General features: G+C 42.8%; 1 protein-coding gene across 2 annotated transcripts in view; it reads left to right on the top strand.

The window, feature by feature from the left end:
* Window positions 1–20540, top strand: part of nova2 (NOVA alternative splicing regulator 2) — a 70986-nt gene extending 50446 nt beyond the window's left edge. For both annotated transcript variants that reach the window (XM_070829791.1, XM_070829790.1), the window contains 2 exons: window positions 3053–3219; window positions 19361–20540. In XM_070829791.1, coding sequence (XP_070685892.1) covers window positions 3053–3219; window positions 19361–20383 — 1190 coding nt within the window. In that variant the 3' untranslated portion in view covers window positions 20384–20540. The remainder of the gene's footprint in view (window positions 1–3052; window positions 3220–19360) is intronic.
* Window positions 20541–25847: the final 5307 nt, after the last annotated feature.

The following is a 25847-nucleotide window of genomic DNA, read 5'->3' as shown; positions in this document are numbered from 1 at the left end:
CACACACCAACGTGTCGTGTGTCGCCCTGCTCACTAATGCTGAATTAAATGTGGAATGAGGCTGAAATGTTCACCAACAAACAAAACGCTGGCATGTGTCTACGCCTCAAATCTCGTGGTAACATCTCGTTTGTGTGATTTGTTAGCTCGTCGTCACGCTCGCTCTGCTAAACAGAAGCATTCAGCTGCTGTCAACAGAGACTGTTTGTCACCACCATCAACACGCTGTAAAAATAGGAATGAAAATTAATCTCACTGCAATGCTAACAGGCGTTACAAAGGTCCGGCGTGGCCAGGTAGCCAAACGCTACGAATGCCTGACTGTGCTGTGTGTGTTTTTATTTTTAGCCCTTGTTGTCTCAAACCCCTCCAGCCTGTAAACACTGAACTCTTCATGTACAGAGAGAGCAGGAATCCACATTTTAGCCTGGGAAAAGTATAGAAAGTATATAAAAATTCCTAACTTCAGTCACGAGAACAGACACTTTCATCACCTTTCACCATGATAAATGATCAGTTTCCAACCCCCGTATAAACACACACTGCTCCCAGTGCGGCCACAGAGGGCCGAGCCGGGCCAAACCGAGCCGGGCCAACAGCGCAAGGGAGAGGGAGAGGACGGGAAGCACTAACTGACACGCTGCTGAGCCGAGATAAGAGCAGATCCCGCTAAACACTCGAGTCGAGGGAGAGGGAAGAGGGAGAGGGATGGAAGAGGAAGGGGAAGGGGAGGAAATGCGGGAAACGAAAAGGGAGATAAAGAGAGTTAGAGAGGGAAGACGGAAAGGAGAGCGAGGAAAAGAGAGAGCGAAATGGAAAAGAGAGCAGAGAGAGAGAATAAATGCTAAAAGGGTGAGAGAGAGAGAGAGAGAGACGGCCAAAGAGAGATTTACTTTCAGTGTGTTGTTGAGATACAGCTGGACTGAGAGGCTTTGCATTGGCCTAGATTCTCCTCCGTTATACTCCCTGCCTGTCTGTCAACACTGGCTCTCCTCTCTGGATCCAACTTTGATGTATTTATTCTCTTCGAGTATCATTCTGCAACATTTTCATATCCAGTCAAGCCATGAAGTATTACAGCAGTAATGTGTTTGTCATTGTTTTGGCCTGGAACTCTAGCTGAGGTTAAAGTGCGGAGCTCCAGCTGTTAAAGATCACACTCCAGCGTATTTACCACAAGTCACATAATCTTTATTTTACCGCACAGCTGATGATTTTGCAAACTGTGTGTGTTAAAACTGTGGCTGTTCTTTGTTTTATGAATTCTTTCATTATGTAAAGTATGAAATTAAACCAGCGCATGCTCAAAGCGTGCTGGAGCTTTGTAAACCATCAAGGAAACATTGCTTTTATTAAGTAACACAGAACAGACTTTGGAGTTGAAGTCAATAAGATATTCCTTTATTAGTGCCACGATGGGGAAATTTCACTGGACAACAATGACATAACTTGACAAAAATGAATACAAACCTGACAGATTTCATAACTGAAACAACACTGGCTTTCATGTGTTTGCTGTGTTTTCATACACATTGTTTTTAAAACAGGACTTAAAGCTCTAAAAGACACTTACAGGTGTTCTGTGTGTTCACACAGTGAAGAGCTGCTTCTCTGATGATGTAAACATTGAATGTCTGGTTACTCTTTCCTGGGAATAAACGAGAGAGAGGAAGTTCATAAGCCATAATATGTAGTATATTCATGCACACACACACACACACACACACACAAAGACAGGAACAGGCAAATGCAAACATAGTTTTTTTTTTTCCTCCTCATATGTTTCTTATATTTCCTGAAAATGTCCTGCTGTGTTTTGACTTTGTCAGTGACCATAAATCGAGGTCTCTTCTCCTGAGTGTAAATCCTCTGAGCCTCCGCCAACTTTTGATTTGATTTGTTGATTAGAGTTTAGTTTAGAGTTCATTTGGAGCTTTATATAAATCTTAAATATGGTAATAATGCAGTCGTCAGGGCTTACACACATAGAACATGTCCAAAGTATTATTTTTCATGTGATCAGGGAATTGTTTTCCTGATTGGACAAAGTCCTGGAAACTGACATAAACAGCATGTGTCCGATATGTTCAGGAGGAGAAGATGCAGTGAAAATATGAACGCTGATCTTTTCTATGTATATGTGAGCTCGTGAATAACGTTCATTTACATTTGAGACATTTTAACTTTCACCCCAGACTGACTTTGTGCCTTCGGTCTGTCTCTGCTGGATCTTAAACTTTAACACAAAATACATTTGATTAGTTAAAGTGCTTCAAGGCATCAGTCTGTGTCTCAAGTAAACTAACATGTAACCATGTAATAACTAGTTTTCTGCTATAAATATCACCTCCCTCACTAAATGTTATATATACGGTTTTCAAATCTATTTCTTGACAATTCAAGGTTCTCTCTCTCTCTCTCTCTCTCTCTCTTTTTGCTTCTTGCTGCTGCTGCAGCAGTGTGATTTCCCAGCGGGGATCATTACAGTTTCTTGGTATCTTTTCTCCTCTCACGGTTGGTACTTTTTGAAAAGCAGTATGAGCACTGGTTGGTTTCATTTTCATTCAGCTGTACATTAAACAATTCTGTGTGTGTTTAAGCCAGAATTGGGACAACACATCCTGCACAACATCAAACCCGTACCGGCCCTCTGTGAGTTTCCACCTACCTGTGGAAACATTGTGAACGTGTGCATATGAAAACCTGAATGGAACAAATCAGTTTTTGGAAGAACTCCTAAATATAGCAAACCTGTTTTTGTGTAAAGCCTTGTTCTTCCTCTTCTTCTTCTTCTTCATTGTTTTATTTCTTGCAGTGCAGCAGTTTGGGGTACTGCTGCCACTTTCTGTTACATGAAAACCTATTTAATTATTCAAGTGACAAATTATGAGCAGCAATAAAATGATATTAATATTATAAATCAATATTTGCATATCAGCATGCTGCTTTTTTTTTTTTTTTTTTTTTTGGTATCTCCTTCAAGTACTTTTTTTTCCACCAGATGAAAATCATGCACTGACCTTTCCGTCCGTCTGTGTGTTTGTGTGTGCAGGGACGACAGAGCGGGTGTGTCTGATCCAGGGGACGGTGGAGGCGCTGAATGGCGTCCATGACTTCATCGCTGAGAAGGTGAGGGAGATGCCTCAGAGCACCCAGAAGACAGAGCCGGTCAGCATCCTTCAGCCACAGACCACCGTCAACCCAGACCGCGTCAAACAGGTCAGTCCGACTGTCTCTTCTAATCTGTTCTGTTCTGTTCCAGGAAAACCCTGAGCCACTGAGGCTATCCCTGCAATTATGTGTGTGTGTGGGTCTGTGTGTTTATTAGCTGTGCTTGTGTGTGTGTCTGTGAGGGGGCACGTGAGGAAGAGAGGGAGGGAGGAACAGCAAACTGTGTGTGCTTCTATGGCCGAGTTGTGATTTTCTGTTTGAGTGAAGACATGTAAACAGACGAAGGAGGGAGCGAGGCAGGGAGCGAAAAATGAGACCAGAATGAATGAGATTTAAAGAAAGGGCGGGAAGAAGCATGCAGTTTGTGAAGTGTATTCATGTGATGTAAACTACAGGCTGCCACACACACACACACACACACACACACACATAAACACAGACCATGCCAGAAACCTAAACATCCATGCAAGTGGAAACACTTTCCTGCTGAGGGAGGAAGTGTGAGCGAGTGTCCCGATCACTCTCTCTCTCTCTCTCACATTAATTTTGTGTGAGAAGTGTCTTAATCCACTGACTTCCTACAGTCCTCAGCCTCTTCATGTGCCATTCAACCTTAAAACAGTAAGAGTTTCTTCTAACCTCACTGTTTGCAGTAGCAGATTTTGGCCATAAGGTGGCACGAGGTAAAGCCGCTCTGAGTTTATGTGATTACATCATCTTTTTGATGGAATAACGTTTTGTTTATAGAAATGTGGTCTGGAGTGTGTGTGTGTGTGTGTGTGTTATCATCTCAGTGACACCCGTCAGCTCCACTGTCAGCTGTTTGGAGGTGTATTAGCACACAGAGCTGTCTGCCGTTTTCATATCACCACTGGGCAGTGCTAAATCGTAACATTTTCAAATCTTATAATAGTTTTAATTTGCCTAAAAAAATAACAAACTGTTTTTGTTATTCAACAACAGCAGTCCCCATTTTACCATCCAGACCAGTCGTTGATGCAGATTAAGCCGAGAACAGGATCCTGGTGTTTGTATTCTAAAATAAATGAGTAGCTACAAGTGTAAATAGTGAAACTATTAACATTGTTAACCAGACGTCATGTTTCAGCTCTTTAGAAAAGAAGCAGCAGAAGCCTCTGATGAATAATTTGACATAGTTGGTGTTTGCTAAGAAACTTTTTCAGTCGTTTTAGTTGGAGCTCATTCCAATGCTGATTGTCCAGCTAAATGTGAGTGCCAATACCAGCTGTGTAATGGAGGACAATTAGTGCGGCCATTGATTATGACCCCAATCTGTTTAAGTGATTATCATCATTCTCTCTTCATGATTGCTCCCTATTGATTAGTCAGGTCTGGCATTGTTTCCATCTATTGACTATTCAGGCCTGCTAGACACTACATTCAAACACACACACACATAAACACACAGACACACACACACACACACACAATGCAGTGGCTTTTAGAAAAAACGATAATATACTAAAGATTTAAAAAACAGTAATTACAGGATAGATAAATATAAGAAGTCATCATTAGGGAGAAAAATGAAAAGATGACATCTGCTGCAGAGTGAACAACAAAATTATACTTGAAATGTCCCCACAAGTTTCTATTTTTCCTGCTTGTCTCTGAGTGCCGATGTTGCATAAGTGTTGCGTATGTTTTCCCCGGCTGCGATTTCTCATTCTCTGTCATAAGCAGAATTTGGGGGCGGGGGAGGGGAAGGAGAGCAACGCCTTTTATAGTTTAGAATAATTATAGTTATCTGACTTGTGTACGCACACACACACACACACACACACACACACACACAGCCCTCAGAGATAGGATTTTTTTTGCAGAGTACACAATTCTAAGGTGCAGAATAAAGAGAGATTTATGCATAATTAATCAATACATGGTACACACACACTTGCTCACCCACTCTCAATCCTCAAGCCCACACACACTCTGCAAAGTTGAACTCAAACAGGCTTTTTGAGGCAGATAACAATATTGAATTGTGTTTGCACATATGGCGTCTTTTTTTTTTCTTCTTGTGTTTGCACATATGGCGTCTTTTTCTTTTGTGCTGGCAAAGTTGATGTCTTTCTCTAATTCTAATGCTGAGAGAATTGCTTGTCAAGCCGTGGAGGTATACTATATGTGGACGCCCCAAATATTACAGCTGTAGGTAATTGTTTAACATCTCAACCACAAGAGCTTTAGCGAGGTCGATCGCTCATGTCGGCTGATAAAGGCCTGGCTTGTAGTCAGCGTTGCAGATCATCCCAAAGGTGCTGCATGTGGTTGAGGTCAGGCCGCCGGGCAGGTCTGTCAAGTTTTTCCACACCAAACTCAGGTTGTAGTTGCCAGGCAACCGGTGCAGATTCCAGCAAGCTAGTGCTGAAAGTTACAGAGCCAGAAAATACTGCAGCTCATAATCATGTTTTTATCCTCTAGATTTTGTACAGATTAATCAAATAAAACGTGCCAATTAGTGAGCTTTGGAGGCGCTGTGTTCCTCTTTCTCCAGTCTTCCAGCTTCATACTTAACATACAGACATGGCAGTGACGTCACTCTCGACTACATTTACGTACAAGAACTATTCCTTTAACAAAATCTAAAAGTACCAGCCTCCATACGCTGTCGCCTGCACAGACTTAATATATCTGCTGTATTTTTTTTATTCAGTTTGAATCTTCTGCATCACGAGTGTCTGAGGCTGACTGACAGTTGAGTAATGCTGTTTTGGACGAGGCGAGCAGCCGCGGGGAGACGGGCAGGCTAATAGCTGCTGATATTTAGACACTTATAATAGAGGGCGAATCCCCCTGTTGCTCTTTAGGCTATTTATACCATGTCAGAGGGGCGACTAAATGGATTTGTGCAGCATTTGACAACACACATCACATACACACATGGTCGCGCACAGAAAGAAACCCCCACGCCAAAATAACCTCTTCAACCCTGACAGAGCCGAGCCCGCCACCACGTGAAGACAGTTCATGCAGATTTTGTCGAGGTGTCACATGTACGAGCGAATCAGAAAACTGTAAAGAAAATGATCCACAACTTTTGATGAGCAGGAGTTGTGAGTTGTATTAATAGTGGGCAATAGTGCAGCCAAACCTAAAATCAATATTTTTGTTCATAACTGTAATAAAAGGAGAAAGATTATCACTTTGAAGCTGTAATGTGGTGTGAAATGTACCAAAAAGTTAATTAAAGATTATATTACTTTAACAATTAACTAGTCACATCTGAAGTATTTTGTTTGTGTGCTGTTCCTGCTTCAGCAACATGCTACAGCACAAAGACTTATCTTGTGCTTCCAAATGTGTCGCCATTGTTTCAAATACAAAAAAGACTTTATGGAGCTTCTGAGACGACATGAGAAGCACACCACAGGCTTAGTAAAAAGGATTTTTTCTTTTTTTTGATCATGCAATTTCCTTTCATTTCCTTTCATGTTCACTTACAATTTCTACTTAAAACAACTTGGTATAAAAAGGAGAAAATATGAGAGCGCAATAATTGTAAAAGTAACATTTTAATGTGAGTTGAATTCAACTACAAGAAGTGGTGACTAATGCTCAGTTTGTAGTCCTGCATGCGAACACACACACACACACACACACACACACACACTCAGACACGTACGTTTAAGGTCAGTGGGCTGTTAGTAAGCTGAGAAGTCTTGTGAGACCCTCACTGAGTTTTAAAAGCATGGCTGTCATTGTGGAGACAGTTTTGTAACCAAAACAACACAAACTCACTTTGATGTGATGAATAGACCTCGTATTAACACACACACACACACACACACACACATGTGTGCCCCTGAAAGATGAATGAGTGTCCAGTGCTGTGCAGCCGCTGATTGTCTACTATTTTGGGGTCGTGGCTAAAATGTGTTGTTCTTCTTCTTGTCAAGAGTGCGGCTGTTGTTGGCATGTGTTGGTGGCCTTACTGTAACCCTAACCTGGGACAGGGTGGGAGAGAGAAGGATGGTAAGAGAGAGAAGAGATGTTGTGGAAGGAGAAACTGGGAGGGAGAGAACAGAGAATGTGGAAGTAGACGACGTGGAGATGGATAGCAGGAGAGAGAGAGAGAGAGGGAGAGAGAGAGAGAGAGAGAGAGAGAGGGAGAGGAAGACGACAAACGGAGCCAAACACTGGCCGGCTGAGTAGGTGACTGAAAGCTGGAAGCCGATCTGAACTCTTGTTAGCCGACAGCTGCAGAGTGACGGCGAGCTTCGCTGCAAGAAGCAGCTGCTGATAGAAAGAAAAGCAGAGCAGCTACGACACCGACAGACGCCACGCCACGCTTCAAGGCCACATATCAGGACAGCAGACGATGATTTATGAGCTGAATAAATTCTTTTACCGGCTCTAATGAGGTCTGACATGACATATGGATGAAGAGAATTTATTGAAGGATTTTATTACTTTTATTATTCTGTGTTTGCTTTTGTTGTCCCCCAAGTACACACTTGTAAAACATTATCGCACCAGTGTGTTCACACTGCAGCACGCTGTTATGCCACACTTAAGTGCTCTCAAGAAAATTGACTGATGCAGTTTGACTGACAACATGTCAGCAAAGGATTTGTAGTGCTTTAAACTGTACTTCCTTTGTTGAATATGCAAAGTTTGGTATGAGACTCAAGGTAAAGTAGTGAATAATAGGGACTCCAGTGTTCAACCGGTGCTGATTATTATTATGATGTCAGTTTGATTACTGTGAGTTTATTTTAAGATATAGATTATTCACTAAAGAGAAAAAAATCTACACATCATTTAAAAATATAAATGTACAACTTAAGCTGTGTTGCAGTATTTTTCCCTTCATTTGAGACCAGTGTGGAAATGTTTTCAGATACAGCTGCTCTAATGGTGTCCAGATGCTGACTGCTGTTATGAAGTGAAGTCACACTAATCCATGAAATTACAAAACACAAATACATAGTTATTTTTCACAAGAAATGGCCGCTCATTAGTTATTGTTCCATTAAGCTAATACTCAGGCTTATATATCAGGGCTATGTGGCTTTTTTTTAAAAAGCAAAACATAATCATTTTCTCAGAAAAGAAAAGATGACCTTATAAGCGATGCGCTGCAGCCAGGCTCAGTTCAGGGTTTACTGCCACAGCCTCACTTGGTCTGGTATGACCAGTAGCTTATGGTGATTATTGTGTGCTAACTTTAGATGGATATTTATACTGACACTATGGACACACCGTAAGTACATGCTGTAACAATTTGCTCTTTGACTTCTCTCTGCTTATGGCCCTGTTACACTGTTTCAGCGTGACACAGAACCATTTTAGTCGTTGCATCACAAAATCAAAACCACCCGGCTGCCTCAGGAAAATCTAGAAAAATGATGATGATCAATTCTGACAATATGTTTTGGGTGCGTCCATGTTTTGTACAGTCTAACTTTTAGGTAACCAAGCAGCTTGTCTGTGCTCATCACCCTGTTTATCTGCTATTTATTCATCTTTTTCTGTACTGTGAGTTCAGTCTTTGAAGAAAAGCAGCACAGAAACATCAGCGATCGTTACATGGAAGCCAAAGCCCTCTGGAGACCTCCCATACTGTGTTTATGTGTAATGTAGTGAAGCATCACCTACTTACTGCATCAATATTGTATTCATATTGGCAGTAAAACGTACCCTCTCATCTGTTATTGTTGCATTATGGTGTTTGGAAGTGAGCTGCAGAGCCGGAGCTGCGTCCCCTGTGAGATCAGCTGTAAATGGCCTGTGGTTTTGTTGTAGTATTATTCTGGGGCTATTTTTGGCCCGGGCCGGCCCGCACTGGCCTTTATTCAGACTGAAAACTGCAGCAGGACTTGGACGTTGCTTAGTTGTGATGACGACACAGCTTAACCATTAAACGTACGCACCAATACGAGCACTTACACACACCGACGACTCTAGTGTGGTCGTTTTCCTGGCTGCTCCCTCCAGCAACTTCCTGCAGGAGAAAGGGCCCGTTTCCTGCGACCTTTCACCTTCGGCATGAACACCTGTTTCCTACTTCCTGTTATTGCCTCCCTACACAGGAAGTTTGCCATAAATGTCAGGAAAACATAGAGTCTGGCTCACTCTGTGTCAGATGATGAAGAGGTGGGAGTGTAAGACTCCAAGCTTAGCTGGCAAGAGAGAAATAATTCAGCTTCAGCCAAAAAATGAGTCAAACAGCAACAGTCGGGGTAAGTTCTGTGTCGTCGTTGCTGATCAATGAATGAATGAAAAAACAGGGCTGGGATTTGATTTGCATTTTAACAAATCTGAACCCTTCAAATTCTCTATCAAATCCATGTCTCTCATTGTCCATGAACACAAATATTAATCTATGCTATGCATGAACCTGCAATACCTGTTCATGAGTGTCTGAGGTGTCTGTTTGGCCACTGGGGAGCAGCAGAAACATCATTTTTTAAAAAGTTTATATGGCAATAAACAGTTTTTACCAGCTCCTTAGATGCTAGAAGCTCTGCTATGTTCACTAGATATTTGCTAACTTGGTCTTGTCTGCATGTGGTGCAGAGCAGGTACGGTACAGTGACTGTTTTCACTGAAAACAGCTGCCTGCTGCGGCCAAAAAACGACTCCATGAGAACACCGAGAGGGAACCAAAACAGTGAAGTTGTGGGACGGACAACAAAACCATGACATGAAACTCTGTGAAGCTCCATAAAGCAGAGGAGAGCTGCAGATTCAGATAACAAGTCCCTGTAGGTTCATCACTACAAGCGACCTCTTTCACACTGTCACATTAGTGTCACATTGTTATTTGATTGTTATAAAAATGTCAATTAAAGCCTCTTTAATGGCCATAAATTAAAGCAAACTCCAGACAAAACATCTGTTCTATCCCATTCTGATGAGGATTTTACAATGAAGGACTCCTGAGCAGTCTCTTATTGTATGTTCCCTTCTTACCTGCTTATATAACATTTTAACTATTTTTTTTTTTCCTGTCAGTCCTGTGATTTGCAGCCTTGGCCACACTGCTGAGTCAGCAGGATAACACTCTGTGTGTGTGTGCTTCTTATCTGCTGCACACTGGGGATGATAGAGCATCTGCATTACATTATCTCTGCTGTAATTCATATTTTACTGCACGGCCACACAAAGAAAAACTTAATTCAGATGTGACATGTTGCTTTCTTTCTCACTTCCTGTCATGCTTTCCTTATTTTTATTTTTTTTTCCCCTGTTGCTGTTTGGGTTTGTTTACCACATCTATGTGCACAAGAAAAGTGAGAGGGAAAAAAATATTAGCTGGTGTGACACGCAAGAGAGATTTCTGTCACATGGGGAGAGGTTTCAGCAGAGGAGAGGGAGGTCCTGTGGTGTTTTTGACCTTCCTCCTCCTCCTGGGATGCAGGAGAAGAGAGCATAGGAGAGGAAACAAGGAAGGAAGGAAGGTGACAGAAAATACAGTATCTCCATATTGTATTATCTGCAAGTTCATTACAGATTTAGTGCTTCTAACCCTTTTAAACTGACATCTTAATGTGTTTTTACATTATCTGTACGAACCTGCAGCACTGTGCAGTCCACAGATTTATCTGTTCATCCTTTTATTTGGACACACAATCTAAGAAGCTAATGTTCTTCCTGACGAGAGCGTTACTGTAAGTGCTTTTGACTCTGCTGCTGTGGTTCATCTTCCTCCAGACATAGAACAGCAGGCTGAAAAGGGTCTGTTGTGCAGTGAAGAACTCAAAAACTAATCATGAGGTTTGATTCTCTAATGCGTCTGCGGAGGGTTTGATGACCACTATTACACTCATCACTCCTCCCCCTCATGTCGACCGTATGCTAATGCTCAACTAAGTCTCCAGCAATTTGCATTAGTGTAGATTCTCCTTAATGATTTATGTTCTGCATGAGACGGCTGATTCATTAATAGATTCATTATCTAGAATGGTTTCTCACCTTACACTGTTAGTTGTTTAACTGTGACAAAGATCAACTTAAAACTTAGTCTCCTTAACTTTAGTTTTTCAGCAATGACCAGACTTTTGGTCGAGATAATGTAGTGTAGAGGTAGCTAACTGAAAAGAGAACAAGAAAAGGGACATTTTGCAGGTTTAATATCGTTCTTCTACATAATACAAGAACAAGTTATCAAGGAAACACCAAAAAAAAGTGTCTGAAGATGCAACCTGCTGTCTGTCAAGAAGACTTTTATCTTTATTTACAAATCAGGAAGATTTTTCATGATTCAAGCTGCTGTATTTTGAATCTCTGAACCACATCACATGATGACACTTTTAATGTTCTCAGGAGAGGAAAATCTGTTCAGGAGATCAGTTAAGCTGCAACATTACAGGACAAAAGCCCTCGCTCTCCTCATGCGTGCACATATACACGTGTGTGTGTTTGTGTGCCAGAAACCCAAAGTCCTGAAATCTTTGTGCGTACATGTTAGAGCCTGTCGTATAAGCTCTATATATACAAGCGTGGATATATTTGTGGGTGGGCGTGTGTGTGCCTGTATACATGAATGTCCCCTTACCATCAGTCATTGTACCCAGGCTCCTCTGTTCTGCAGTTATTTTTAACCTGCAGGGGGGTTTCTGTGCTCCTGGACGGGCCAGCGAATGAAGGGAGAAAGATGGTGAGGGAGAGAGATGGAAAAAGAGGGACGACACAGACGGGGACATAGACAGGGTGATGAGGGGGGAGACAGAGAGAGCGAGAGAGGGGGAGAGAGAGGCGACTAAGCCCGTGGATCAGGAGGAGGCAGATTAAGCTAAAGTCCCCTGCTTAAGACTTCAAAGTTCAAACTGCAGCAGCCTCAACAGTTGTCCGCTGTGTGTGTGTGTGTGTGTGTGTGTGTGTGTGTGTGTGTGTGTGTGTGTATGTGTGTGTGTGTATACATGCAGGTGTGCATGTACGTCCCAAAGAACATGTGTGTGTTGTTTTGTGTGTGTGTTTATCTGTTCATCATTGAATGTGTGGGATTACACACACACACACACTTTTTCACACAAGTACGAGTTTGTCTTTGCACGCGTGCATCTTTGCCCGTGTGTGTGTGTTTGTTTGTGTGCGTTAGTGTGTGTGTGTGTGTGTGTGTGTGCGTTAGTGTGTGTGTGTGTGTGTGTGTGTTAGTGTGTGTGTGTGTGTGTGTGTGTGTTGGCCTTCAAAGACAAAACTGACAGACGGCCTCCTGACCTGGATGGAACGCAACACAAAGTTTAGACGAGAAGATGACCTGCCACCACTAGCATGACAGCTCTGCACACATAGTGAGAGACAGAAGAAGAAAGGAGGCAAAGACTGGAAAGATAGAGGGATGACGGAGTGATGAGAGATGGGAGAGAAAAGGGAGGGAAAGTCATGTGTTATAGTTGTCTGCAACGGCCAAACATGTGACTGCTCCTTGTTTAGTAGCATGAAACAGATACAGGACTAAATCCAGGTGTACTTGCTTTAATCTATTGGAAATAAAAGGCTTTAAAGGTAGAAGGTGATATTCGAGGATGTGTATCGATGTGCACTAGACTGTGTGCAAAGAAAAGTTTTAAAATGGTATTTAATAAATCTTAAAAAAATCTTTTTTCTCTCTAGCAAACTTTTGAATTATTAAGTACAAAACTTTTAGAATGGCAGGCAATTTAAATGTTTCACAGACTGTTTTTGTTACTCTGTGGGATGAAAGCAATAATACCCTAATTTATTCCTGTGAAGTCACTGTTTTTCAGCTCGTGGTGGCCATATTTGAATCCAATCTGATGGTGAATAAGCTTTTAGAGCAAACTCCTCAGAGTGTTTAACAATAAAACTGAGCCATTCATTGTGCCATTAATTATTCAACAAATGAAATTTCGATTGCTGTTTATCACATAATATCTTTACCAACTGAAGCCTTGCCCTTGAATGGGAAAAAAAAAAATCTTTCAGTTAACGCTCAGATGGTTTTTGTGAATTTAGCTTTTTCCGCTCAGATTTGTGTTTTACAAAATTAGAATGCAGACAGAGAAAGAGCGACGTCAGAGAGGCAGCGGGGTGAAGCTGTGCGCTAATACGTCTGCACATGAAGGTTAAACCCTGACAAACTACTGCAGCATTGTGTGTGTGTGTGTGTGTGTGTGTGTGTATGTGTGTGTGTGTGTGTGTGTGTGTGTGTGTGTGCTTTCATGGTTGTTAACAGTTTGCATGTTTCCTCATTTGTTAAATGTGACATTGTTCTCTCAGATTTCCATGCCTCGGTGACCTCAGCACCCTGTTTCTTATCACTAATTGTTTATGCAACACAAGCACACACACACACACACACACACACACACAATGCATATACACATTTACAGTGTGTGTGTGCTGAAAGTCTGGAAGGACAACAGGGCGACTTCAGGACAACAGAAAGATTTCAGGGCAAATTTGTCAGACAGTTTCTGTGTGCTCCATCTTCTCAACTGCTGGAGGACACTTTGATGTGACTGACAGTTAATAAACATGAAGAAATGACTTTTACCAAGAATTATTGTAGGTTTTCTGTACCTGTGAATCATCAAAAAAGATTTTCCTTGCTAGTTTTATTTTTGCTCAATTATATTTCATTCAGTTTTATTCAATACTAATATTTAATCAGGCAGTCTCATTGAGAGTCATAGAAAACGGCAATTAATACGGCTTTTAAATCTCCAAGAGGAATATAGGACTCTGGTTTGAGGGCAGATTGAAGTTTATTCCATTTGAAAGGTACGTGGTGCTGATAGCTGTAGTTAACATACATGAGGGATACGTGAGGTTTGGTGGTTCCTGGATCCTGTGAAGAGATGTGAGGTAGTTAGGAGGTGATGTTTCTTCTTGTCCATCCAACCTACTGTGATAAAGAAAAGGGGGTATAAAGAATAAAAAGGTACAGTAGGAGTTTGGTGCAACAGGGTTTTTGTTTTATTTGAAATATCCAATGAGAATCAGCTGACCAATGAGCAAAATTAACTTGTCCAGATGATGCTGAAGAAGTCTTGTATTCAAATGGACGAATAAAAGTATGAGGTTTAATGGACAAGAGACACAGTTGGAGTCCTAGGGTGAAGAGCAGCAAGGCCACAGAAGTAGATGGAGAAAATACAGCTTTGCACGCAAAGAGTCCAACTTTATCTACGTGTCAACGAGAAGCAGCGGTGCTATATTTTGAATCTGATATGAAATTGAATTTGCTGCACAATTCTGACTACTTTCAGGCTGATTCAGGCAAACTAATTTAGACCTGCTCCCACTGACAACATCCCAAACCCAACAAAATGGCAGCAGAACGTCGTCAGGTCGTAATGAGCAGAGCCAAGTTTGTGGGTCGGCTGCATGAAGCTGATAAAAGAGCTGCAAACCATAGAAGTATCAATACTCTGGGTTTTAGTGTCCCACAATGGTCTAAATGTTGTTTCACAGGCTGTTCCAGTAAACATCACTGAATGCCTTTTGTCTTTTTTCTTCCAAATGTAAAGCTTGTTGGCTCCAAGTATAAACTATTAGCAGTTTGACAGTTCTGGCGTTCGTAAACCGCCAACAGTCAAACCCTGAACTTGTTCCAAATTGCTCCAGAATCAAATCACCCCACTCTGCTGTTGACATTGATTGGGACTTATCTGCTAAGCCGGCATCCCTGCTGAAGTCAACACTTCCCATCCCTGTTCCTTCACAGTGTTTGCCTGAGTGTATTCATGAGCACAGGAGATTGGCTTTGACCTTCGACCTCAGCCCAGCAGCTGCAGCAACAGGACGTTCTAGTCAGCAGCTGGGTGGACGCCAAACCTCTCCTCTCCTCTCTCCTCTCTCCTCTCCTCTCCGGAAAAGTTACTCCCAACAGATATGAAGCTCGTCAAGGAGAGAAAAATAAAACAAAAAGGGTCCTGATACCTGAGAATACCCGAGGATACCTGAGATGAGAAATTTTTGGAAAAAAACTGAAAACTTCACAAAAAAAAAGCCTTAAACCACAACAGCAGAGGAGGGTGGTGGGGGGGGCAGACATGAAAGAGCCGTCACTGTAGGAGCGATTGCCTGCATGCTGCCAACTGTCACATAATCTTCTTCTCTGTGGCGGCTGTGCAGAAAAGTGCTGGGAGCAGAGGATTGTGGGTAGGTAGGAAGCTGCCTGGCTGAGTCGGCCATTAGAGGGAGCCGAACAGACAGCGTCAGCTAAATAAAAGCAGGATGAAGATGATGATTTCACATTAAAACGCCCTTTGGACTGTGTGTGTGGGAGTGTGTGTGTTTGACCTTGTAAGAAAAGGTTTGGTTTATTGAACGCAGAGAATAGAAAGCGAAAAAAAGATGGAAGGAATGAAAGGTTTAAATGCACTGGGAGGGCTGCAGCTGTAAAACATTATGACGCACAAAGTGAGGAAAGAGAAAGAGCACATAGATTTAAAAGGCAATATATGGAATGACGGGTCTTAAACCTTTTTAAAAATCTGCAGAAATTAGACAGAAGGGGAGCAAAATGACTATGGAAGGAGAGAAATGTGAGGGAAGAAAGCAGTGTAGGCGGAGGAGGAGTGGAGGCGAACAGAACCTCATTAGCAGAGAATCAGTTGGATATAAAGATGGTAGATGTGATCATTAGGGCCAGGGGGGGATCAGACATCACTGTTCGCCACTGTTTATCCTCCCACTTCGACATCAACACGTGTGTGTGTGTGTGTGTGTGTGTGTGACTGTTTCACTGCAGAGTGCAGAGGATGAAAGGGTTCATGGGTAAAAATCTTTCTGACTCCCTCCCTCTCTGTCTCTGCTTGTCACTTACTTCTTTTATCCCTCGTCTCCATTTTTTTTACCCCCCACCGCCCGCTCATCTCCTCACCGCAACAACAACTGTCCTGGAAATGTTGCCACTCACACAGAAACGTGCTGGAACATTTTCAGATGCAAAATTAAGAGTTCTGAATTAAATTTGAGGCAGTGACAAACGCCAAGGGAGCGGTGTTTATGTTGGCAAGCGGTTTACAGCTCAGACTGATGTCCTGCGTATAATCACAGAATGAGGATCAAGGGGAAAAGAAGAGTTGCTTTACAAATGTTTCCATCTGTTAGAGGCTTTTATCTAAACTATCCCCAAAAATCAGTTCATATATTTTTAGTTAATAGTGTAATGTTGATGGGAAAAACATGTAAAAACATTAGTGGCATTGACTGTAAAGAGTATTTGTGATTATCTAAATAATATTCTTATAATCAACTCGTTTGTTTTGTCGCGTAAAAGTTAACCTGACTGAGGAAACAATCCTCAGATTTCGACAGAGCACCGAGCCGCTCAGCCACAGCAGTGTTCACACTTTGTTAGCACTTTGCTCTTCTCATTAATCTACACGGGACAACAGATTGTAGCGGAGCCTCTGATAGCAGCAGGACGCAAACAGGCGTGTTGAAGGAGCCTCGCTGTGTACGTGCCTCACAGTAACAACACTAATCAATAGAAACGGACCGCAAACTTCCACTCGTTCTGAGAGAGGAGATGAATGAACAAAAGGAAAAGAACTGCACCTGTTAATCCCACGGAGACGCCTCACAAACAAACACTCGCAGGGGAAAGATAATTCTCTAATATTTAACTTGAAGCAGTGAGAAGTGAATACTTGACGCTGTCTGCAGGTTTGAAGTCCCCCGTATCATCAGCTCCCCCCTGCATGCCTCTTACTAATTTTCTATTTCTATGTAAATTCATCTTAAGCCTTGCAGAAATCTGCGGTGCAGACAGCCAGCCGTGGAATGCGGCGTGGCAACAAACCGCTGCATCGAAGCTGCCGCCACGCAGATGTTGTTCAGCTTAAAACTGCAGCAAGAAAAAAAAAAAAGAGAAGAGAGGAATAAAGGAGATGGTGAGACAGGGAAGGTGATTGGAATGGCCTTGGCATTTTTCTATTGCAAGTTAAATTGATCCACTGAAAGACAGACAACAAAAAAATAGTGCATCTCATCCTCTTTTCTCTCAGTTTGTTCAATCGATCACCCCCTCCCTCCCTCTGTCGCTTTCATTTTAATGCCCTCTTTTCTTTATCAAGGCCAAGTCTTTTTATCTCTTCAGCTCTCCCTCCTCCTGTTTCTCCAGCCCACACTCTCTCTTTCTGCTCCCGGTATGAATATGCGACGCTCAGACAGACAGCAGATAGTCGTGGGGTGGTAGTTGTGTCGAGAGTTGCTCTGCACAAAGTGGGATCAATGCTAAGAGGAGAAAGCGCGGCACTCGTACACACACCCACATTTATTCGCTGGGCGGCTAATGTGCAGCAGAAGTCGATAACATCTCCTGCAGGTGTCTTGTGAAAAACGGCATTGCAAAAGCAATTTCCATCATTTTGTTTCCAACAGATTTTGCCGGAGCAGAAGTTTTTTTGTCGAATGTTGAGTCTCACACTTTCCTCTGGTCTGCTTCCATTCAGCAAAGTGATGCTTTCATTGTACACGGAGCTGGGTGCTGCAGCAGAGGGGTGCGTCACTCGCTGCCTACGTCGATGTAGCAACAGTCAACCCTTCATTCAGACCTCAGATCAGACCTCCAGACATCAGATCTGTGTTCGTATGTGATCTGATCAAACAGGGAAATATAGACATTAAGGTTTAACTTCAACGGGCTGTTTAAAGGGCAAAACTGAAGCCAGGGTTTGTGCTAATCTTCTCACAGTGTGTTTGCTAAGCTAATTTGACAATGAAACCTCTGGCTCCTTTGAAATTAACCTGATTAAATTACTGTTTGCCTTCACCCTCGCAAAAGTATGTCAAATTTATCATTTGAGCTATGATGCAATCCACAGAAAATCATAGTAATAAAAAGAAAACAGCCTAATAATAACATTTATTGTAAAGATTGATGGGTATGTTGTTTTCTATTTTCTGTCAGTTTGTAGACTAAACATTCAGTTGATTAATTGGGAAAAAAAAAAACCCTAAGAAATCATTAGTTGCACCCCAGTTGCACGCTTGGCTAGAAATGCTGCAACAAGATCACTTTAGGTTAATGGCCTCTCATAGATGAGCTGCATACTATGGATCAATTCTCTGTGAAAAAATCAACTGATAAATAACTAGAATGATCATTAGTATCATAATAATCCACCTCATTGGTATCATACAAATATGTGGAATAAAACATACTGCATTGTGATTGGACGTGGAAAGTGTGTGTGTGAGTGTGTGAGTGTGTGTGAGTGTGTGTGTGTGTCATTGCCTCACTCCCTTTTCACTACCCTTTGAATGCTGGAGCTGTGTTTCCACGGCAACGCTGACCCCTGGGAGTCAATGTTATTTTTTTTTTTCACACAAGTAGCCTCTTTAGAATTCCTCCCTCTCTCTCTCCCTCTCTCTCATCCGTCCTTCCCTCCCACTCTGTGCACCTCTCTCTACCTCTTCGTCTCCTCGTCTCTCACTCAACTTGTACTTTTTTTTCTCTTTCTCCTCTTTTCTCTCAGGTTATGTAGCAAAGACATAAAAAAAAAAAAAAATATAGAAAACACTCTTTATTAGTAATGTGTTCAGGTGGTGTAAGTGCTGTCATTTTGTGGCCCATAATGTTATACGTCTATCTCAGATCTTTCTCCTTCAGGACATCATTACACTGCTGACACACACACACACACACACACACACACACACACAGAGTACATCAGGAAGTCTCTCTGTATTCAAACATGGTTCAGTCTCTCTCTCTCTGTCTCTCTCTCTGTCTCTCTCTCTCTCTGTCTCTCTCTCTCTCTTCGCCTTTTCTTTGGCTCTTTTTGTCTCCCGTCCTTCTCGAGGACACCTCTGAAAAGCGGTTCCTGACAAAGTCCTTTTTCAGCGCTGACCTTGCCTTTTAAGTCTACTGTCGAGCTGAACGATGTGTGCAGTTTTACTGTGTTCTGCACAAGAAAAGATTTCCATCACTGATCACTACTGCATAACTCTTCTTCATTTTCTTATTTCATTGCACACTTTGAATGCAAGAGATGTTGTTGTGTGTTTGTGCTGAATTGTATGTAATTGTAGAGAGGCTGCCTCTGCTCCTTCTTCCAGATCTTTACTTCATAACTTTAGTTGATTTAATTGTCTTGTCATTAAAGGAACACATCTCTCATTTGTATTTCTCTGTTTCTCTGCACATTCATGTACTGCACAGGTGCTCCCTTATATTTTAAGTAATAACCTATGATTTTTTTTCTCTTTTTTCCTCCAACCTTCCTGCTGCACCTCCCATCAGGCCAAGCTGATCGTCCCCAACAGCACAGCAGGGCTGATCATCGGTAAAGGCGGAGCTACAGTCAAGGCGGTGATGGAGCAGTCTGGGGCGTGGGTCCAGCTATCCCAAAAGCCAGAGGGCATCAACCTGCAGGAACGCGTGGTCACCATCAGCGGAGAGCCAGAGCAGAACCGCAAAGCCGTGGAGATCATCGTGCAGAAGATCCAGGAGGATCCGCAGAGCTCCTCCTGCCTCAACATATCCTACTCCAACATCACAGGGCCTGTCGCCAACTCCAACCCCACAGGCTCCCCGTACGCCAACTCAACTGAGGTCATGCCAGCCGCAGCAGCTGCTGCAGCGGCCACGGCTTCCTCCCTGCTCGGCCAGGCCAGCCTGGCTGGAGTCGGAGCCTTCCCAACCACCATGTCCAGCCTCTCAGGCAATGACCTGCTGGCCATCACCTCCGCCCTCAACACTCTGGCCAGCTACGGCTACAACACCAACTCCCTGGGTCTGGGGCTGAACCCCGCTGCAGCCTCAGGGGTGTTAGCCGCTGTAGCAGCTAATGCTAACCCAGCAGCAGCTGCCGCCGCTAATTTGTTAGCGTCCTACGCAAGCGATGCATCCACCAGCGCAGCTCACCCCGCGGCTGGTCTCGGAGGATTCTCCCTGGGATCCCTGGCTGCCGCTACAGGGGCCACCAACGGCTATTTAAGCGCCGCATCGCCACTGGTGGCATCATCTCTACTGGCCACCGAAAAGCTAGCAGAGGGAGCAAAGGAAGTGGTCGAGATCGCCGTGCCAGAAAACCTGGTGGGAGCCATCTTGGGGAAAGGAGGGAAGACGCTAGTGGAGTACCAGGAGCTGACCGGTGCCAGGATCCAGATCTCCAAGAAAGGCGAGTTCATCCCTGGAACTCGGAACAGGAAGGTGACCATCACAGGTTCCCAGGCCGCCACGCAGGCTGCACAGTACCTGATCAGCCAGCGAATCACCTACGAGCAGGGGGTACGTGCCACCAACCCACAGAAGGTGGGCTAAACCTGACAGCCAATGAGAAACGAGGAGGAAAAGAGGAAAAAAAAAAGAGTGGGGGCTTGGGGGAGGAGTATAAAAAAGTGAGAGTGAGAATGGAAAAAGGAGAGGAGAGCAAGAATGTCAGAAGGAATCGTCCGCGCCGTTTTCTTCTGCGTGTTTTCAGTATTCTCTATTAAAAAAAAATTTTTTGACGCGAAGCAAAAATGTGCTGAGAAGACGAGGAGGGAGAGGAGCGAGATATCACGCTGAAAAACCAAGAAAAAAATGTGTAACATGTAAATAAGGTTTTATTACTTAACGTCTTGACCTTTCGGGATTTTTTATTGTTTTGTTTATTGTTTTGTTTTGTTTAGTAAATTAAGCTGTCTGTTCGTTTGTTTGTGTATTGTGTGGACAAAGCTGAATGCCATGTAGACAGGCCGACTGCCTGAGAGGCTACAGGAAGTGAGGGGGAGGGAGGGAAGGGCATGGGTGCGGAGGGTGGGAGGGTTTGCGTTTACATTGTACAACCCTCCACCCCCCGAACCCAAAATCCCTCACGGAACCCACCCTTATCCCTCCCTCCCCCTGCAGCCCACACCGTCACCCTCCTGTAGGGTTTTTGTTTTTCTTCTAGTTTTGATTTGCCCCTCAGCCCCTTGCCCCGCCTCCTCCCAAAGCCCCTCTCACTACTTGCCCCCCAGTCTTGTCCCCCACCACCCCTTTTTATAAGGGTTTTATAACGAGCAAGACTGCAAACTTCAGCCTGGTGTGTGAGAGAAGAAACGTCCGCGACTCCCCACAACACCTTTTATTCTCTCCCCCCCCTCTGTATGATCTCACCTCCCCTTCCTCCCTTCCTTCTGGGAGATGAAGGAAGGGTGAGGTGAAATTGAGGAGGGGTGTGGAGAGAGGGGACGGGGGGGGGGAGAGATAATCAGCTGGACGTTTCTTCATTTGCACACCCACCCGTACACCCTGTGATGTATCCCAGAAGCAGTGCAGCGCCGCAGGGGTGTTACGGCATGTAGCACCCCCCATACGCAGCCCTAGTGTTTGAGATAGAAAGCCGAGGCGCACGCTGATGACCTCACGTAGTGCGAAACCTAGAAACAACGAGAGTGATACTGTGCAAGCTGCGGCAAACACACAGGATCTATGGCATTTTTTGCAGTCTGCTGTGATAATTCTGTTAATGATAATGTCATGATTATTACGATAGGAATCATCACCATCGTCATTATTTATTAATGAGTTCACCCGTAAAAAGCTCAGTTGTTTCTTTTTTTTTTTTTTTTTTTTTTTATCTGTGAATTCAGGTTGACATGAATGTAAATGAGACTATTTTTGATTTGAATCTTTTGTTTTTAATTTAAGTGGATTGAAGATGAATAGTAATGTCACATAGTGTAATATATGTCTTATTTAAGTCCAGTAAGAAAGCCGCCCCAGGCATTAAGATCATTACAGTGAAGGATCACCTTATATATCCAGTCAAAGAGCAGAACAGGGAACGCACACACATGCACACACTGAAACTAAACACTACAATGCCATATTTGGTGCTAGAAAAGGGAATTCACCATATCTACAATGCAGACTGCAGTGAGACCTCTAGATTAGAAAGAAAATACCTGTAAACCACTCACACCACAAGCTGCAGTGCAGCGTCTTAGCAGCTATATTAACCTGAAACGCTTGGCTATCCTAGCTCATGCTCCAAGATATCCCTGCTGCTCTGTATCTGTAGTAAAATGTCCGGTTACAGTTTGTCTACAATGTAAAATTGTAACCCAAAATGAATAATTGAATTGAACTGAGACCAGCTAGTGCTCAGCCTGTGGTCTTGCAAACCTTAAGATGAACCCCAAACCATGGACTAGATCAAGTAAGAGCACTTAAGACTCACAACGTACTACTACTGAGAAATGCAAACATTGAGCAAGAGGAAACACTGAAACACGACGAAGGAACACTGTTCGTCAGGGGTCCACTGCTGAATCTGCAGGCCTCGCTAGTAGATTTGCTATTTTAGTGCATATCAGTAAAGGAGATAAATAGCCTCGCTGATCTTTGCCCTTATCAAGCAACCGTCCAACTGCCGATGAGGTAAAGGGCAGACGTGAGAGATTTTCAACATACGTCCAGGGAGTTGAGCTCGTTTCTGCCTCTGGCAAACTGCAGGTCTCCCATGGCAACAGGTTTACTGCCCACTGTAGATTCAGGAGGCTGCTGAAGATGCTGTTGTTTCTTTTGTTGTTGATTATTCTTTTTTTTTGTTTTGTTTTGTTTGTGTCGTGTTTTTTTTTACAATCGGAGTACACTGAATTTTTGTCTTAATGCACTGTGAAGCGAGGGAGTGGTTCTCTCTGCCTATGAGGTCAGGGATGTGTGCTGTCGACAGCATTGTGATTGGATGGCTTTTGTATGGCAGGGAAAAAAAAACAAAAAAAAAACACATATATGAAATATATGTAGAATGCATATGAAGAACTTCACCAGAAATGCACGTCATATCTGAATACTGAAGGAGCAGAGAGAGACTAGGTCGATGAAGAGGATCAATCAATTGAGGTCACAAGTTGAGATCAATTAGATTCTACACACCTGTTAGTTTGGAAAAGTGTTTTGTAATTAGAGGGTGGGATGTTGGGGGAGTGTTAGGTGTCCAGTAGCAGATTAAAGAGACTGGAACAAATTCTAAATTCACTTTTCTATCGCAGCTCTGTCTTTTTCATAAACAGCTGAAATTGATAATGTACCTTACATCCAATGGGCAAATCCCTGGACAGATACTTAAGTCCAACAGGAGTCGAAGTGTGACGGAATGTAAAATGCCAAAAACAAATGAGGAGGGGGGTGCATTTGATTTATTGACCTAAACAGCCTGGTGAGAGGAGGGAACTCCTCTAAGATCAAATAAAACAACAGACTTTTTAATTCTTTTTAAACCAATCCGACCCAAAATCCTGCACTGTGCTATCAAATGTGTCACTCTGTGTTGGAGCGCCAGTGAGGGTTTATCTCCACAGCTTGGTAAGGAGGCTTCTTTACTCCCATCTAACACCATCCACACTCTCCTCACCCTCCCTCCCACCCGTCCTCAGTCCTCCAGTGCACTCCCATCCTGACACCCCCTCTCCTCCTACCACATCGCTCCATGGGTGACTATGTCTGGTGTTACGATCAATGCATGTCTGCTGCTTGCCCTGACAAACACCACAGATTGAGTCTCTCTTGTCTTTGCCTCCTCGGGCAGCTGAGGCTCGGAGACGCCCTGATGCACCACCATCAGAAAACAACCACACCTGCAGAGGAAGTCGTAGTTGAGGCTGGCAGGGCGCAGTGCACAAACACTCTTATCTGTAGTGTGGATCAGTGTGCTTCATTTTACGACACTGAAGAGAGACATTGTTAATTTGGAACGTCTTGCTACACAGACATAAAACATACACATATCGTGAGGGAATATCTTGTCATTGATGGGGTTTGACTGGATTGATGTTCTCCTCATAAGAACATAGGAAGATAGTGTGCTTTTGTTCCACCGTAGAAGAGTACTGTGCTGTAAACAGTCAGTATGTCATGTTGAGTTTCAGCGGCTTGGTTCAGCGTTTATCAGGCAAAGACTTGTACATTTAAACATTAAATGTAGACGACATGTTTAGGTTTCAGCCTGTCGGTCAGCGAAACACGCAATTTTAAGACTGTTCTGGGAAACTGTGGCAGGCATTTTTATAGGCTGAATATTTAATTAATCAAAATTAAGATACTGAGTGAATACATTGCAGAATATTAAATCAATTACTGTTTACAGCCTTTAGTATGTCGTCCCTTTGCATGGAAACCTTTATTTTTAATCGCCAGCTTACTTTGGATGCAGCACAGTGCATTTACAGTGGAAAAACTGCACTGGAATTCCTGTTGTAGGTGCCAGCTGAGTTGATTAATGCGGGACGAAGTTCTTTTGTCATCTCATTAATTAAACCTTAGGAAGATCTGTTTTTTTTGGTTTGTCTCTTACTCGGCAGCCAATCTCTTTAGTTATCTTAATGTTAGGGGATCGAGATAAAATGTGATGATTACTGGAAGCAATACACGTAGTGGCATGTTGTCTTGTCCTGTCCTTTATCCTCTGTCTGCCATAGGAGCTTTTGGATTTACCTGTAGATGTTGAATAGGTTTACATTAGTAAAGTTCTTTAATTTGTGGAAAATGCTGCTATTTAATAATAACTGATGTACTAAAAATACAAGGTTAAAACATATCGAAATCTGTCCTTTAGCTGAAGAGGCTAGTCTCAAGTGGCAGTGTAATACACGCTCTGTTATAAGCTCACAATAAGTTAATAATAGTGTAATTCTAACCTGAACAAGTTAAACCTGTGCCAAAATAGGTCTTTACAGAGTGAAACTGTAAATGTGTTGATTTAAACCACATTAGATAAGAGGAGACATACTTTTATATTAAGAAAATGTGAAAAGTGCCAAATGAACCATATTTATAATTTACATAGGAAGGGAGTAGTCCATGTGACGGTTTATAAGAACTAGGTAGCGGTAACGGTCAAAGCGCCTGAGTATAGCAGTTTGTTTAAGCCCCCTCTGCTCCTGCCACAAGAGGAGGGACCGCCATGTTAGCCAAGCATTAGCCAGTCCTCTGGGAACTACCTTTCCCAGAATGCAACAGCACTATGACTCTGGGGCTAGACAAATCAATATAGCGATAGGTTAGCATAATTATGCTAAAAAATGTGACTTGATAGCATTCTTAAATACAGCCTTTTATAGTTACAATGAAAATGTATTTTGTGGAAATAGATGTTATCTTTTTTGCACGTCTATATTGCATGATATCAAAGTGAAGCGTGGACAAAAAAAGGAAAAAAGAAACAAAAAAGAAGTGACAAGAAAAATTAGGCAGTGTGTGTCATTCATTTTTCGGAGACAAATCTTTGCATGCCGATAAGGGTAGAGCATTTTGATATTGTTTTACACGCGTTCAAATGTTCGTTGTTTTTTCGATGTGACCGCGTTGAGTCCTGGTCCACCGGCCAAAGGTGAACAAATTGTTTGATTTCGACGTCACAACAGAATGAGTGTTTTGTCATTCGGTTGTCTAATCATCCTCAAAGGGATAGGAATAAAACTCTCGAACAAACCTAAGACTATTTTGCTACTTGCTGAGCGAGCTTCTACTAAACATTTCTCAGTTGCTGCCTAAAAAAAAAAAAAAAAAAAAAAAAAAGTCAGGATTTCATTTCATCTAAAGACTGAGATTGTCCATGAATGTACTCACCTCTGCATAAGTTTGCATATCACTCCTCTGACCATTGACGTGCAGTAGAGGCTTACGTGTGTTTCCGTGTGTTTTTGTACTCTAACATTACTAACCCTCGACGCACTGTGTCGAGACCTCAGTATAACTCTGTTGTCTGTCCTTTTACCTCCCCCCCTACCTCCCCCCTACCAACCCCCCACCCCACGCT

The sequence above is a fragment of the Pempheris klunzingeri genome, chromosome 4 (assembly GCF_042242105.1).
Source record: "Pempheris klunzingeri isolate RE-2024b chromosome 4, fPemKlu1.hap1, whole genome shotgun sequence".
NCBI lineage: Eukaryota > Metazoa > Chordata > Actinopteri > Acropomatiformes > Pempheridae > Pempheris > Pempheris klunzingeri.
This window is presented reverse-complemented; position numbering and strand designations above follow the sequence as displayed.